Source organism: Excalfactoria chinensis, chromosome 1 (genome assembly GCF_039878825.1).
Source record: "Excalfactoria chinensis isolate bCotChi1 chromosome 1, bCotChi1.hap2, whole genome shotgun sequence".
NCBI classification, from domain to species: domain Eukaryota; kingdom Metazoa; phylum Chordata; class Aves; order Galliformes; family Phasianidae; genus Excalfactoria; species Excalfactoria chinensis.
In genome coordinates this window covers 48,719,907-48,733,541 of record NC_092825.1, presented here as the reverse complement: position 1 = coordinate 48,733,541, position 13,635 = coordinate 48,719,907, and the positions used below count along the sequence as shown (strand labels likewise).

At 47.7% G+C, this 13,635-nt stretch overlaps 1 protein-coding gene across 9 annotated transcripts; it reads left to right on the top strand.

Moving 5' to 3' along the window:
- The first annotated feature begins 5,988 nt into the window (after positions 1-5,988).
- Positions 5,989-13,303, top strand: KCTD17 (potassium channel tetramerization domain containing 17). 9 transcript variants are annotated; one of them, XM_072339748.1, is made up of 8 exons: positions 6,192-6,475; positions 7,009-7,117; positions 8,770-8,861; positions 9,872-9,967; positions 10,301-10,426; positions 11,129-11,201; positions 11,444-11,681; positions 12,591-13,301. In XM_072339748.1, exons 1-8 carry the CDS (start codon positions 6,254-6,256, stop codon positions 12,610-12,612), a joined length of 978 nt encoding a protein of 325 aa, XP_072195849.1. In that variant the 5' UTR covers positions 6,192-6,253; the 3' UTR covers positions 12,613-13,301. The 9 variants fall into 9 exon arrangements, 7 of the variants coding, with proteins under 7 accessions (XP_072195873.1, XP_072195849.1, XP_072195856.1 ...); XR_011904003.1 differs by having other exon boundaries at positions 6,200-6,475; positions 11,129-11,266; positions 12,591-13,303; XR_011904013.1 differs by lacking the exon at positions 11,129-11,201 and adding an exon at positions 10,533-10,553 and having other exon boundaries at positions 6,200-6,475.
- The last annotated feature ends 332 nt before the right edge of the window (positions 13,304-13,635 follow it).

Sequence of the window (13,635 nt, the reverse complement as noted above, 5' to 3'; positions counted from 1 at the left end):
CTTTTCAGTCCACGAGCCAAACTTACCTGTGGTAGGTGCATCAAGGTTTAACTTTATGGGTGCGGTGGGGAGGTGTGGCAGATTTTGTCAATATGTACAAACGGGCAAGCAGGAGCACTGTGCCTGCCCTGCTTCTCCATGACAATTCATTTCTTAGTGACAATGAATGCATTCTTTCAGTGTTCATCATTTACAGTAGATGCAGGGGGCAAGCTTTGTCTTCTGTCCTTTCAGACTATCCGGCATGCTGCTGTGCTGCCCTTGTTTCTTTATGAGACAGAGCAGTCCTTGGTGTTAGTGGGAATCTTTAGCTCCCTCTTGATCCTGAGTTTCTTTCCTCTATCGTGTGTGTCAGGAAGAGGTGTCTGGTGTAGCCCAGCAAGTCACCTGGAGATGACAAAATGAAAGATTTCCTTCTCCCCATGCTCTGTGTTTTGACACTGTAGCATCCAGCGGGGCCCTTTCCCTCTCTGGTAAGTGTGCCAAGACTTGCAGAACTCAACTGCTCTTTCTCCTGCTGTCTTTAGAATGACAAAATCTTCTCAGCAGTTTTTCCGCTTCCCAGCTTTCAGCAAATCTTTTACCAAGCACTTAGCTTTGCTCTGACTTCCCCTCGCAGGAGAAACAGAGAACTTCCTCCCCACACCAAGATATTTTGTGCTTTTGGTGTATGCCCTGTTACATCATATACCAAAAATCTGTCCCAGACGGTCTTCTGATGTTTTTCCCCCCTTTAGCTGAGATCTGTTCTCACACTGCGAAGAACTAGGAACATTGTGGGAACTGAGACATAGTTTTCAAAGCATGGATACTGCAAAAGCCTATTTTGAGCTGTAACAGATGCTGCTGGACATATGGAACAGCTGAGGGGACTTGCACCAGGACTAAAAATGTTCTGCAGATCTTTATGTCTCTCTCTCTCAGTGGGTGGGTTTCCTATGGAACTGGAAACAGGGGAGATGTGGAGATGAGTGCAAATCACTAATGTTTATAACTCTCCTCTGGAAAATTTGCTATTGGGAAAGAGGAATAGCATATCTTAGGTAACATAGCATTCCTGATGGAAGAGAAGTAGTCTAAAATCAACCTTGATGTGGGAAGATATTGATTTGTGGCTAACTTCAGGCTTGAGCTTTTCCAGCTCTGTATAAATCTGGGAATCTGAGGTCAACATGTAAACATTTAATTGGTATATTTTACTACCTGTAATGTCTTCACAGACAGTAAAAGCAGTTTGGGACCCGTGAACAAACAGTCTGGTCAATGAATAACCCTGTGCCTCTTTCAGAGCACAGATCAGCTTTGAGAGTTTGAATATCCCCAGCCCTGCAGGGATGAGACCATGGTGGCAATGCCTTGGATCTGTTCTGCACTTGGCAGTGTAGCAGTGTGCGCATTATGTGAAGCAGTAGTAATGGAGAGGGAGAGGAAGTGCTGCAGCTGCCTGGTAAGTCCACTTGTGGATCCGAATTCAGTGGGAAAGGAAAATCATAGAAACACAGAATTATTACATTTGGAAAAGACAACTAAGATCACCTGGTCCAACAGCCAGCCCATCCCCACCGTGCCCACATCCTTCAGTGCCACATCCACACGGCTCTGGAACACCTCCAGGGAAGGTGACTGCACCACCTCCCTGGACAGCCTGTGCCACTGCAGCACCGCTCCTTCTGAGAAGAAATTCTTCCTCATATCCAACCTGAACCTCTCCTGTCACAGCTTAAGACTGTTCCCTCTCATCCTGTTACTGTTACCTTGGAGAATAGGCCAACCTACTCCTTGCTATAACTTCCTTTCAGGTCATGAGAGTGATAAGCTGACTCTCCTCCAGACTGAACAGTCCCAGCTCCCTCTGCTACTGTCCGTAAGACTTGTGCTCCAGAACCCTCACAGTTCCATTGCCCTTCTCTGGACACATTCTAGGACCTTTACCTCCAGTCAGCTTTCCAGCCACTCTGCTCCAGTCCTGTAATGTTGCATGTGGCCAAAGTACAGGACCTGGCACTTGGTCTTGCTGAAGCTCATACAATTGGCCTCTGTCCATTGATCCAGCCTATCCACTTCTCTGTAGGGCCATCTGCATACTCACTGAGGGTGAACTCAATTGCCTTGTCCAGATAGTCAATAAAGCTCTTAAGCAGGGCCAGCCCCAGTACTTACCACTGGGCAATATCACTCGTGACTGGTTCTCATCTGCATTTAACCTCAAAATGCTAAAGAATGGGCACTGCTCTCCTCCTACAATTCCAAATCATTGTGTAGCTCATGTTTTGACCATAGGTCTGGCCATATAAGATACCCTGCAGTTCCCTCTCGATCCCTTTTCTCCAGTTCTGGTGCCAGTCATTCTGTGACATGTAGAGTTTCTCCTCACCTTCCGGGAACATGACTGTGTCCCTCACATGTATCTCCTGCTCCATTTCATCACACGTTTGCAACACAGCTCCACCTTTTATAGGGATTAAGCATGAACAGTTCTCTAACAACTATCCTACAGTCTCACGTTCCTCACCTGCCTTCTTTCTCCCCTGCCACCTTCTTCCTTCCCTTCTTCTGTGCAATCCTGTTGCATTATTTCACACTTGACTTCCTTGTGGGCCATTTGTTCCACCATAAACTCCCAAATCTCAAAGCAGCACCACTGTCTCTCTTCTCACACCACTATTTCTTCCCACTAATGATTACTGCCTGAGTGATAGTAATCACTGTTACCTGTAGAGGTTTGTCTTGGTCCTCCCATCTCTTCTGGTCCTAGCACACAAGTAGGCTCTATTTATACCCTATTCTGTACACAGGTACATTGCTTATAGGGACTGGAGAAAGATCAGTCAGCCTGTATGCTATGGAACCTTTTCCTTCCTGGTCCAATGAGCCTGGCTCAGCTGGCAGTCAAATTGAGCTCTGCTGGTTACAAGTTAACTGTCTTCCTCTCATCAGCATGTCCCATCTAGGGATTTTCCTTTGCCCAATTTGCTGTGGGTTTAGTGGCAAACGTGAGTGTTACTTGCCTTCCACCATAGAGAAGAGATGGTTTCTTCTCCAGTGCCTCATGCCACACTAATGTTCATTCACTAAATGATCATGCAGGTTGAAACCCAGATGTGTTTGCAGTCTGCCTGAATGGTGATGCTGCCAATGCCAACACATGGCGATTCCTTCTCCCACTGATACTCCAAAACTCAACAGTTCCTAAGAGCAACTCTGCAGATTCAGTGGTTCATCACATGCGCTGTACCCAGCTGGGCTCTTCAGGCTGTGATGTATGTGTACTGAATGCTGCAGTGTCTGCAGCTTTCTGCAGCTTTTAACAGCAGGCCTGCTGGTTGCTGAACAAAAATCTCAGTTTATCCCTTCCCATTTTACCTTTGTCCTTGTTTAGGCCCACTATCTATACAGTGGCTGCCCAGCTTTCCCTGACCCTGGTCTGTCTGTGCAACTGGTCCTGTCCCTATGATCAGCTTTGTGTTCAGTGGGGTTATATGGCATTGCATACTCATGTTGCTCTCTATAAGCTCTTGCTTGCTGGTGTCTTTGACTCTGTGCAAATGTCTTGTATGTAGTTATCATCAAAGCAGGAAGAGCAGCCATTTATTATTTGAATTTATTTCTCTTCTGTTCTACTGCTTAATTTTAACGGGCCTTAAGAAGGGCAGCTCAGAACTATATCCAGTGATGATATGCAAATCATTCTCTTATGTAGACCACCCCAACTATTCATTATAACATTTCAGCTGGTAACTCACCCTGGACTGTCTTCTTCCTAAAAGAGATTTTCACCTACAATGAGAAACTCCCTGGCCTGAGGGAGTTCCAGTAAAGCTCATACTGTATACTGCAGAACACAAGGGATGGGGTTGTTGTACCTTGACCTCTTTTCTTACTTACATGTTACTACTTCAGATTGAACTACTTGCCTTTCACCCCATTGCCCCGGGGTGAGAAAGTGTTGGCTACTAACATTGATGGGAAAAGGTGTGTTCTGCATACAGACCATCCCTGACCCATGAGCAGCATTGGCATGGGAGAGGTTGGAGAAAAAGGCAACAAAAACAAGGGATTGTATCTAAAATGGAGAGAGGGACTGAGGGACTGTGAAACAGGCTTGGAGGAAAGGGAGGCAAGTTGGACCCTTAGTAGAAAGAGGAACAAAACAAAGGCAGGGCAGATTTCTTGGAGGGGAAGATAAGGGGCAGTAGGTTGCCACCTTCAACCGCTGCATTCATATCAGGGAGCCACAGTCCTCCTTCTCTGTGTCTGCTGCAGCTGTGGGCAGAGCTGACAGGATCTCATATTCCTAACACACCAGAGTGTAATGCAAAGCTCTCAGATATGCCATGGCTTGACTCAGAGCCAGAGGTAGGAAGGAAACAGTCTCACAGCCCAGAGTTGTGTCGTACTGTCTGATGCTTCAGCTCAGGTTGGTGACAGTCTGAGCATCCTTGATGTCTTCTGCTGCTCAGTGGAGAGTGGCCCAGGGTCTGGGGATTAATTGCATTAATTCCTATTAATGCAAATAGGAAATAAAAAAAAATAAATAAATAAGAATTACTCTCTCCCTATTAATAGTCACTATAGAGCTGGCAAGCTCTTCATATAAATTAAAGGAGACCCAAAGTTATTTGAATTTGCACCCCGCAGCAGATGATTTGTTCCCGTGCTTAAATTAAGCTGGAGGTCAGCAATTTCAAAACCTTTTCCTTGTTACCTTCACTTTCCCCGTCTGCTTTTCGTTCCTGCACAGGAGCAAAGTGCAGTTATACCATCTTTGTCAAGAGAATTCTGGGTAACTGGGGGGGAAGGGTGACACTATCACGTTCTGTGATGATAAAAGGGAGTGATTTTTAAGCAAAAGAAAAGAGAGAATGAAGAAAATAAATGTGAGTAAAGCACGATCTTTGTCTTTTTTCCACCCCCTTTCCCCCAGTAACCCCCACCTCGAAAGACCCAAGATCTAGGTAAAAGAACGAAGCGTCCACAGAGCAAACGGCGTTCCTGCGGTGCTGCATTGCCCTGGCAAGGAGGAGCCACGGAGTTGTTTCAGGTGAAGGAAGGCTTTGGGCCACATTCAGGTGAAGCGTCAGCCTTTCCTTTTCATCCCCAATGTGCCTGAGCTGCTGGCAAGCACAATTGTGTTTCAGAGGGAGAGGAAAAAGCAGAGCTGCTGGAGAAAGAACTTATTCAGGTCATGTCCATGCCAAGGAGTGCATTTGAATGGAGTCCCATGGGTATGAGCTGCCGAGCTCCATGCTCGACTTGGCAGGAGGAGTGGCAGAGGCAGGGCTGTGCTCAGCAAGGAGCAATTGACACACTGGTATCAGCATGAGGTGTGCCTGAGGCAGAGGTAAAGATCCATGCAGGGCAGGGTTAAAATCTGAGCTCTCTGCAGCCAAGACAACATCAGAGCTGGGAAATAGTTGGTGGTCTCTGGAATGGTTTGTGACGGTAGAACCATATCCTGGGGAGGGGGGGGGGGGAAGGGAAAAGGGGAACATTTGCTGAATCAGTGACTCTTCTGAGTCAGAAGAAAAATTGTCCCTGCCCCCCTGCCAGCACTTCATGCAGATCCAAGATACCGTTCCCAGAAGAGTCCCTACATATGTTAGCAAGAAGACAACTGTCTGCGCATTTTGCAGCAAGAACAGTGTAGCAACTGATGCAATACTGTGCTGTGAGCCTGGGGTAATGTATCTCCTGGAGGGAAAGCTGTGGAGCGCAGTGCTGACGGGCTTCATCTGCTGACTGCCGGAGATCAGAGGTCTTCTTTCTGACTCCAGGGACGCTTGCCTGCAAGATTTGCAACTCAAAGCAAGCAAATGATTAGCTGTAATTTCAGGGTAATGTATTACAGCATCCCCTTCTGTGGGGACAGCAGGCTGGAAAAACTACAGTTCCCAGCACCCTTTTGTGCACATCCCTGCAAACTACAGTTCCCAGAACCTTTTCATGAGCCGGGGAGGGTGTACGTGGAAGTAATTGCTGAGGAATTTTACATCACTCCCCATACTTTCAAAGTGCTGCCCAGCCCTCTGTTAGTGAAAACCGAAACGGAGGAAAAGCCAGGGAGCGTCGAGACTGTGCTTTTACCCACCCCTAATAACTGCAGCACAGGGCATCCTTCCCCCCCCTGGAGTCTCCCTGGGCAAACGTAGGGAGGATTCTTGCCCCTAAGGGAAACACGGCTGCTGCGGAAGGAGAGCAGACAAACTACAGATCCCAGCATTCCCTCGCAGGCAGCACCTGCGGCAGTCCCTGCATGCCAGGGGCGATGAGGATGTGGATGGAGGGCGGGGAAGAGATGAAGGGTGCTGTGGGGCTACGCTGCGCCTGGGACCCACCCCCCATTGACGCCCAGGCCAAGTGGGTGAGGCTCAATGTGGGGGGCACCGTCTTCCTTACCACCAGGCAGACCCTGTGCCGGGAGCAGAAATCTTTCCTGTGTCGCTTGTGCCAGGGCGAGGAGCTGCAGTCGGACCGGGTAAGGCAGCTGCATTGCCTCCTGCACCATGCCCCTCTGAGCACGGGGAGGGCTGTAGGGCTGGAGCCAGACCTCAACAGCTGTAGGAATAACCCAGAGAAAAATACCTTCATTTTCTCCCCTTATCCCAGGAAGAACTTTGTCTTGCCAGATACTTCCTGGCTGTGTTGTAGCCCAGCATATAATTTCCCCACCTGGGGAAAAGCAAGGCCATGTCCCCTGCTTCTCCATCACCACGGATCCCCTTAGGGTACCTCCCGGATGTAGCTGCCTGACTCAACCCTTTTTTCACTTTGAGGGATCTCTGCTTCCTCACACCGGGCCTGTACTTACAGTTGCAGGAGCCTGAGGTCAGTTTTTTTTTGGCTTTCTTAGTTGGTCCATGATGAGATGGGCATTCTGAGCATAATAATGCAGGAGTTAATATCTGAGTGAAACTGTCTTGGCTATGGTTTGTTATAGAGATATTGCAGATGGGTTCAGGTCAATATGCCCCACGTTTGTTCATCTCATGGTCTACCTCTTGTTGATAGGACGAGACTGGTGCATACCTAATAGATCGGGACCCTACTTACTTTGGGCCCATCCTGAATTTCCTCCGTCATGGGAAGCTGGTCCTGGATAAAGATATGGCTGAAGAGGGTGAGTCTTGGAGCTCAGAAACTTACTACTTAACCACTGCTGGAGCAGCACAGTAGGGTTTGTAGTTGACCTCCTCATCTTTTGTTATCCTTCTGAAGATTGGTGTGGGAGATTTGAGAAGGCCATCCTTGCAGCCCTTGGAAAGCATGTTTCCTTTTCTAAGTGGGAATGGAGCAGGTGGAGAAGGGATCCTGCATGTATTGAGTCCTTATGGCTGTTAGTTGAGCAAAGGTGTCACGGAGATGGAAGCAGACTAGGTCTCTCATTCTTGAAAAACTGTTTTATTACACGTTCCTGATACACTTTTAACCAGGCTTTGTGACTGAGGTTTGTGCTAATGACTGAGTGTTTCTAATTAGGAGTGAAAACCCAGAAGACCAAACAGACCAACTGACTGTAATAAACCCCATAATTAATCAGTGACACGTAATGTATGCTAATAGTGCTCTGATGGGTTGTGGACTGCAGCAATTCCAGTGGAGCAAGCCAAACAAACCAATCCCTCATTTGATGCTGACAGGGAGTCCAATAGGATAACTCAGTAACATCATCATGGTGTTACGAGCCAGCGATCCCCAATGCCTCATTATTTTTTGGATGTTAGGGACTAACAAGCAGCCAATTTCAAAGACAGGCTGTGCTGTCCAGCCCTTGCCAAGCACAGTTTCTGCAGGTTCATTAGCCTTCTTGCCTCCCTTACACATTTTTACCAAGGAGTGTTTTATTCAGAATCATTTTATGAGTTATAATGCAAAAAGATATATCTAAGAAACAGTACAGAATTGTAATAAACACCATTCAGAGATGTTCCTTACCTATCATTGGTTGTCAGACAGAGTTCAGCCAAGGCTTTTAACACCAGATCTGAAACTTAAACAGGAGTTCTTGTTCTGTTCACAGCTTCCTTTTGCTCCTGCCACAAGATAGGCTGGCATGAAACCAATTCATTAGAGGGTTCATGGCTGAATGGCTGAATGAGGGACTTATTCTGAGTTCTCGGGTAGAGAAAGATCAAACCCATAGAAGCATTGTCTGCATGCTGATCTGGATACATGTGAATGTTGGTTCCTGGCCTCCTTCCCCTCACTAACCCACTGAGAACCCACTTGCCTTTCCCTGATGGCTTGTTAGCAAGCAGGAGCATCTCAGGAGGGGTGAAGGATGCTGATACCATGCAGATAAATCAAAACAGTTCTCTATTTGCCTGCTCTGTGATGAAGCATGGGTGAGAGAACCAAAGATTGAAGTCATACAGGGATGCAGCTCTAACAGGAACAAAATGATAAGTAGTGGTCACTGAGAGCATAGATCCTACATTTATTCTCTTTGGCCTGTAATCTGAAAGTCGATTTTGGATTCTCAGGGAAATCCTTCTCTTCCCTGGGAATATAGTAGCAGACCTTGGCACTGACCTTCACTGTTTCTGTAGTAGCAGGCAGCATAAAGAAATTGGGGTGAGCAGTAGAACACAACATGAGAGCCAGCACTCAATTCTCTGCAGTAAAGGTTTCAAACCTCTTAAGTTCTGAGCAAGGCTTGAGTATCATTTCATCCAAGGGTCATAACTTTGGGAAGTGTACTAAGAGTCGTTCTTTTGGCTTGCAGAACAATCTGGCTGTTAACTTTGTGGTTTCTCTGTCATTCTTTCTTAGGGGTCCTGGAGGAAGCGGAGTTCTATAACATTGGCCCTTTAATCCGGATAATTAAGGATCGACTGGAGGAGAAGGACTACACAGTGACTCAGGTATGGTGGGAAATGGCAAACAAAGATAGTGAAGGAAGGAGGAAATGCTGGAAGGGAGAAGAAAATCTAAAGGGAAAGCAGACGCAGGAGAGGCAGCAAGGAGTGGAAAGTAGCAACTAATTAGAGTTTATGTGCTAATCTCTGTTCAGCAAAATCTTGCTTGGGGAGAGGCTGACACCAACTTAGTCACCATAAACAAATTCCACATTTGTTTTGCAGCTCCAGAGGTAGTGTTGGATGTAACCACTGAAACAAAATGGGCTCCTGGAAGAAGCTTGCTAGTTGCTGAGGCTGGCAACCCTGCACACAGCAGGGGGGTTAAAACTAGATGATAATTACGGTCCTTTTCAACCCAGGCCATTCTATGACTCCATGATTCTGTGTTTGTGGTAAGGGAAGAGGTGCTGTGGGGAGGAGTATTTTGGTACGGGGAGTTCTGAGGGTGTAATCACAGTGAAGAATGTGGGGATACTTCAGAGAAACCCAGAGCGAACAGGTGAAGAAATGTCTGTAGAAAAGAAATGCAGAACACAAAGCACAAGGAATCAATCCTGTGGCACAGTCACACCTTCTCTTGGCTAATAACCTTTTCAAAGCTGTCTTCTGGGAATCCTGACTGATATCTCACTTTTCATAATGTCTGCCTTAGGATGTAAGCCTCCAGCAATGCAACCACTCTGTGCTTGCAAAACCCCATCAACATTTATAGCATTTGAATAAATGACTTTGTAACGACAAATGCAAACTCCCTGTTGGAAAGAGGAGGACTCCTTCTGAGGACACTGAAAGAAGCTCTCAGTTCAGTCCCTTCTCTCAAAAAGTGAGAGCATTGTTCTTTCTCCCCAAAACAGCACAGTACAAGGCTTGGTTGTGGTTTCCTTCCCATCTTGAATCTTGGACATGGTGAGAAGGATAGCTCTGTAAAGAAGGGGTGCTACCTCTTCCTTCTGCAGATGGCCTTTAGAATTTGACCTCTGTCAACATCCTTGTCTGTATTTTTTATCTGTCAGGTGCCTCCTAAACATGTCTACCGTGTACTGCAGTGCCAGGAAGAGGAGCTCACTCAAATGGTTTCCACTATGTCTGATGGATGGCGCTTTGAGCAGGTACGGGGAGCACAGAGGAAGAGGGTTGTCCTTTGGAATACAGATGGATGGTTGTATGGATACCATATAGCCCCCATGCAAAGCATCTTCCCTAGCTGAGAATATTGGGTCAGTTGTTGATGGTGCTGTCACACCTACTATCTCTAATCTCTTCTCTAAGCTCAGAGGACATTCCCTGTTCTCTGCACTCGCTCAGCCTAGTTACTGGGGGCAGGGACTGGGGGCAGGGACTGGAGTCCTGCTATGTGGTGGGCTTCCTCCCTTACTTCCTAGGTGAAGTGGAAGCTTGCAGTAACATTTGTTATCGTACTTTTTTTTTTTGGTCTTCTCCAGCTTGTGAACATTGGCTCGTGCTACAGCTATGGGAATGAGGATCAGACAGAGTTCCTGTGCGTGGTCTCCAAGGAACTGTACAACTCTCCCAATGGTCTGAGCTCTGAGTCCAGTCACAAAGCCAAGGTGAGACCAACTTCACTATGGCCTTTCTCCTATTGCTTACGAAACAGTTTGCTCTTGTTCACCCTCTCTTCCTTTCTTCTCTCCACTGTGATCATGGAGCACTCAGTAGTGAAATAGATGGTGATATGTAAGTTTTTTTTTGTGGCATTCTGCACCATGACATTATACCAGTGGCCTGAAACAGTGCTCCAAGTGGTGATGCCTAGCTGTGTGTGGCAAATAGCTTTACCAAGTGACCCTGGCACTTCTCATGCTTCTTTAAAATCCCCCTCATACCTCCTCATGACCATGCTGCTACCATAAGGCTGTGATTTCCCCAGAGTTTCTGCAGCATTCTCATTCCCTCTTGAGTCCCATCTAAGAGACAGGAGGTCAATTTCTCTCCTTTGGAAGGCAGGATGGGAAAATGTGGCACTGCATGACATCATGTAGATACCTGGATGCAAAGAGGAGCACTAGAAACTGATGAAAGCTGTTGGGCAGTGGGATCACAACACTTGTAAGGGCAGCCCTTACATGATGCTCCATAAGAAGTCTCTTGGCCCCCTGGCCCAGAGCTGTCTTGGCTATGGGGTAAGGTCCCTTTCTAGTTCAGCATCATGACCATTGCTTTATGCCTTTGTGTGTCAGCAAGAACTGTCATGGCTCATCTTGCAAGTGTCTCCACTCTTTCTTCCCTTTGTCCTGCATGCTGGCCCGCAGAGCGCAGAGGAGGACGTGGAGGAGGAAGAGCAGGAGATGGAGGAGGAGGCAGAGGCAGAAGCAGAAGAGAAAGGTGCAGCAAATCCTTGAGGAAAAAAATAGACTAACCCCCCAGGCATAGACCCATCCACCTTTCTGGTGAGAACTCACAGCTAGCGGCAGGGAAGAATTAGGGCACGTGTGGGGTGGAGGGGATGTCCTCCCAAGGAGCAGGAGTTCCTCTGGAGATAAAGCTCATAGGGAGGAGTTGTTACCTTGGCTGCTGCTTTGTGTTTTTGACTGTTTGTTTTATTTATATGATATTTTTATTTGCAGACTGTCCATGTACTGGACACTCCCTCCTGCTCCCCTCCGTCTCCATCTCTGCACTGTCACCTGCCTGGGGCCCCTACCCCATTCCCCAGCCTCCAACATTCTTCCCTCTGCTCTCTTTGCCCCTCATGGCCTCCTTCCAGCAGACCTGGTTCCCGTCTCCCCTTCCAAACCCAAGATTCTGTGTGTTCCCTGCTCAGGGCTCCATCTCTCTCTGCTCCTCACTTTTCCTACTCTGCAGGTATGTGACCTATCTGCGCTCTTAGATCCTGCCAGTTTGAGCTCTGCATGAGTGACTCATATCCTTCCCTCTTGTGGATAAAGTCCTGGTTTGTAGAGCTTGGGGAGGGGGAAAGCTGGGGGAGGTTGAGTCATTTCTAAGGTGGCTTTTCTGATCCCCATCATACATGTGCCTTCACTTGCTAAACAGTTCTTACAGCTCTGGACTGGAGGCTCTGGCAGCAGCAGGGAAAGTGCAACCAGGAGTAAGGAGGAGGACTGGGGAAGAATGCAAAGCAGGCAGGGATGGCACAGGGGAATGCCTGCTGTGTGGCTGCCTGCCATGCATGTCAGATCACTTCTCCCGACTGCCATCCATTCCTGCAGCTCCTTTTCCCCTCCCTGCTCATGCAGTGGTGAAGGTGCAGTGGAAGCTGTGGGTCCACGATCCAGATGTTCCTGCAGCTGTGCTTGAAAGGGGCCTCTGTTCTGCCTCTCACTGAGACAGGCTGCCCATCTGCAGCTGAACAAAGAAAGCTTTCACAGGAGGACCCCTCTCTCTAGCTGGAAAACAGACTTCTTGTTGAACTGGTGGTGCTCAGTGCCACTTTCCATCCTAATGGGGGGCACTTGTTACCTGGGTGGCATTGCTCACTTCTCCTATTCAAGAGCCTCCTTGTTCATGGCTATGGGACCTGACTGTTGTTCTCTCAAAAGGCAGCGTGTGTTAATCACAGACTTCTCCCTCATTGTTCTCCTTTCACCCCACCCTTAATCCTCTTCCTTTCTTCCTTCCTTTCCTTTTCCATTTTCTTTTTTTCCCCTTTCCTTTTATTGTATATCTTGTTTCCTGTCACGTGCTCTTTCCCTTTTCCCATTTTCTTGCCCTCTTTGATTTGGTTTCTCTCTCTCTCTCTCTCTCCTACTCCAGCTATTACAAGCCAGAGGCCTGAGGATGTGATCCTGACTCTACACTCCAGCCTCATAATTTCTGCTTGATATCTTTATTTTTGTACGGTAGCATATGGCAGCCCCTTGTGCCTCAGTGGCACCCACAGCTCCCTACACTCTCTACACTCAGCTGTTGACTTTTACAAACTCTGCCCGGAGGGGGGCAGATGCTCCAAGGAGAGCTGCAAGGGCTGGAGCCCCGTCCTTTGCCTAGCAGAATGGCTTTCTTTAATGTCACAGTGGCCCCTGCTGGGGACATCAGTGATCAACCACTGCAGAACTTTGCTCCCTTTCCGAACACCGGTACCCAGATGTGGTGGTATCTGCAGTAGGACCGCTCCTTGCCCGTTCACAGTTGCAGGCAACTGGTCTGGGCTTTTGACCAGAGGGGCAAATGCAGAGACACTGCTTTTTTTCTTCTTTTCCTTTGTTTTCTGGGCCACCTTCACTGCTGGTGGAGTGTCCCTGTGCTGGGTGTCACCTTGCTGGTGTCTCACTCCCTGTTCCCCTAAATATCTCCACATTGGATGGGTGAGTGGAAGCATCTGTGTGCTGCCTGAGTACCTGTGTGGGATGTGCTGGCACTTGGCAGAAGGTCTGGTAGGACCTCAGGGAGCCAGGGGTTGACTTCACCGCTGCGTCTGAAGATCCCACGTTGTAGCCCCTAAATAAATCTCACACTTTCTTCCTCCTTGTTGCCTCTCATTTCAAGTGTTAGAAATTTGGTGCTGGGAAGTTGCTGAGCCTGCCTTCTGGGCACAAGGGTATCTTCTGATGCATTTGTGCTGCATCCCCATGCAGGTGGAGCTACAGAGCACGTTTGCTAACTGCTATCTGCACCCCTAAAGTGTAACAAAGGAGACTTCCTATCTTGATGATGTGTTGACCCTTCTGTGTCTCAGACATAGCTGAGAGAGGGCAGAATTCTGGGAACTTGTGCCAGTTTGCCAGTTCCAGGACTGGAGTTTGGCCAAAAAGATCCAAACCCCAAAAGAATTTGTAAGAGAATAATCATAGAATCATTA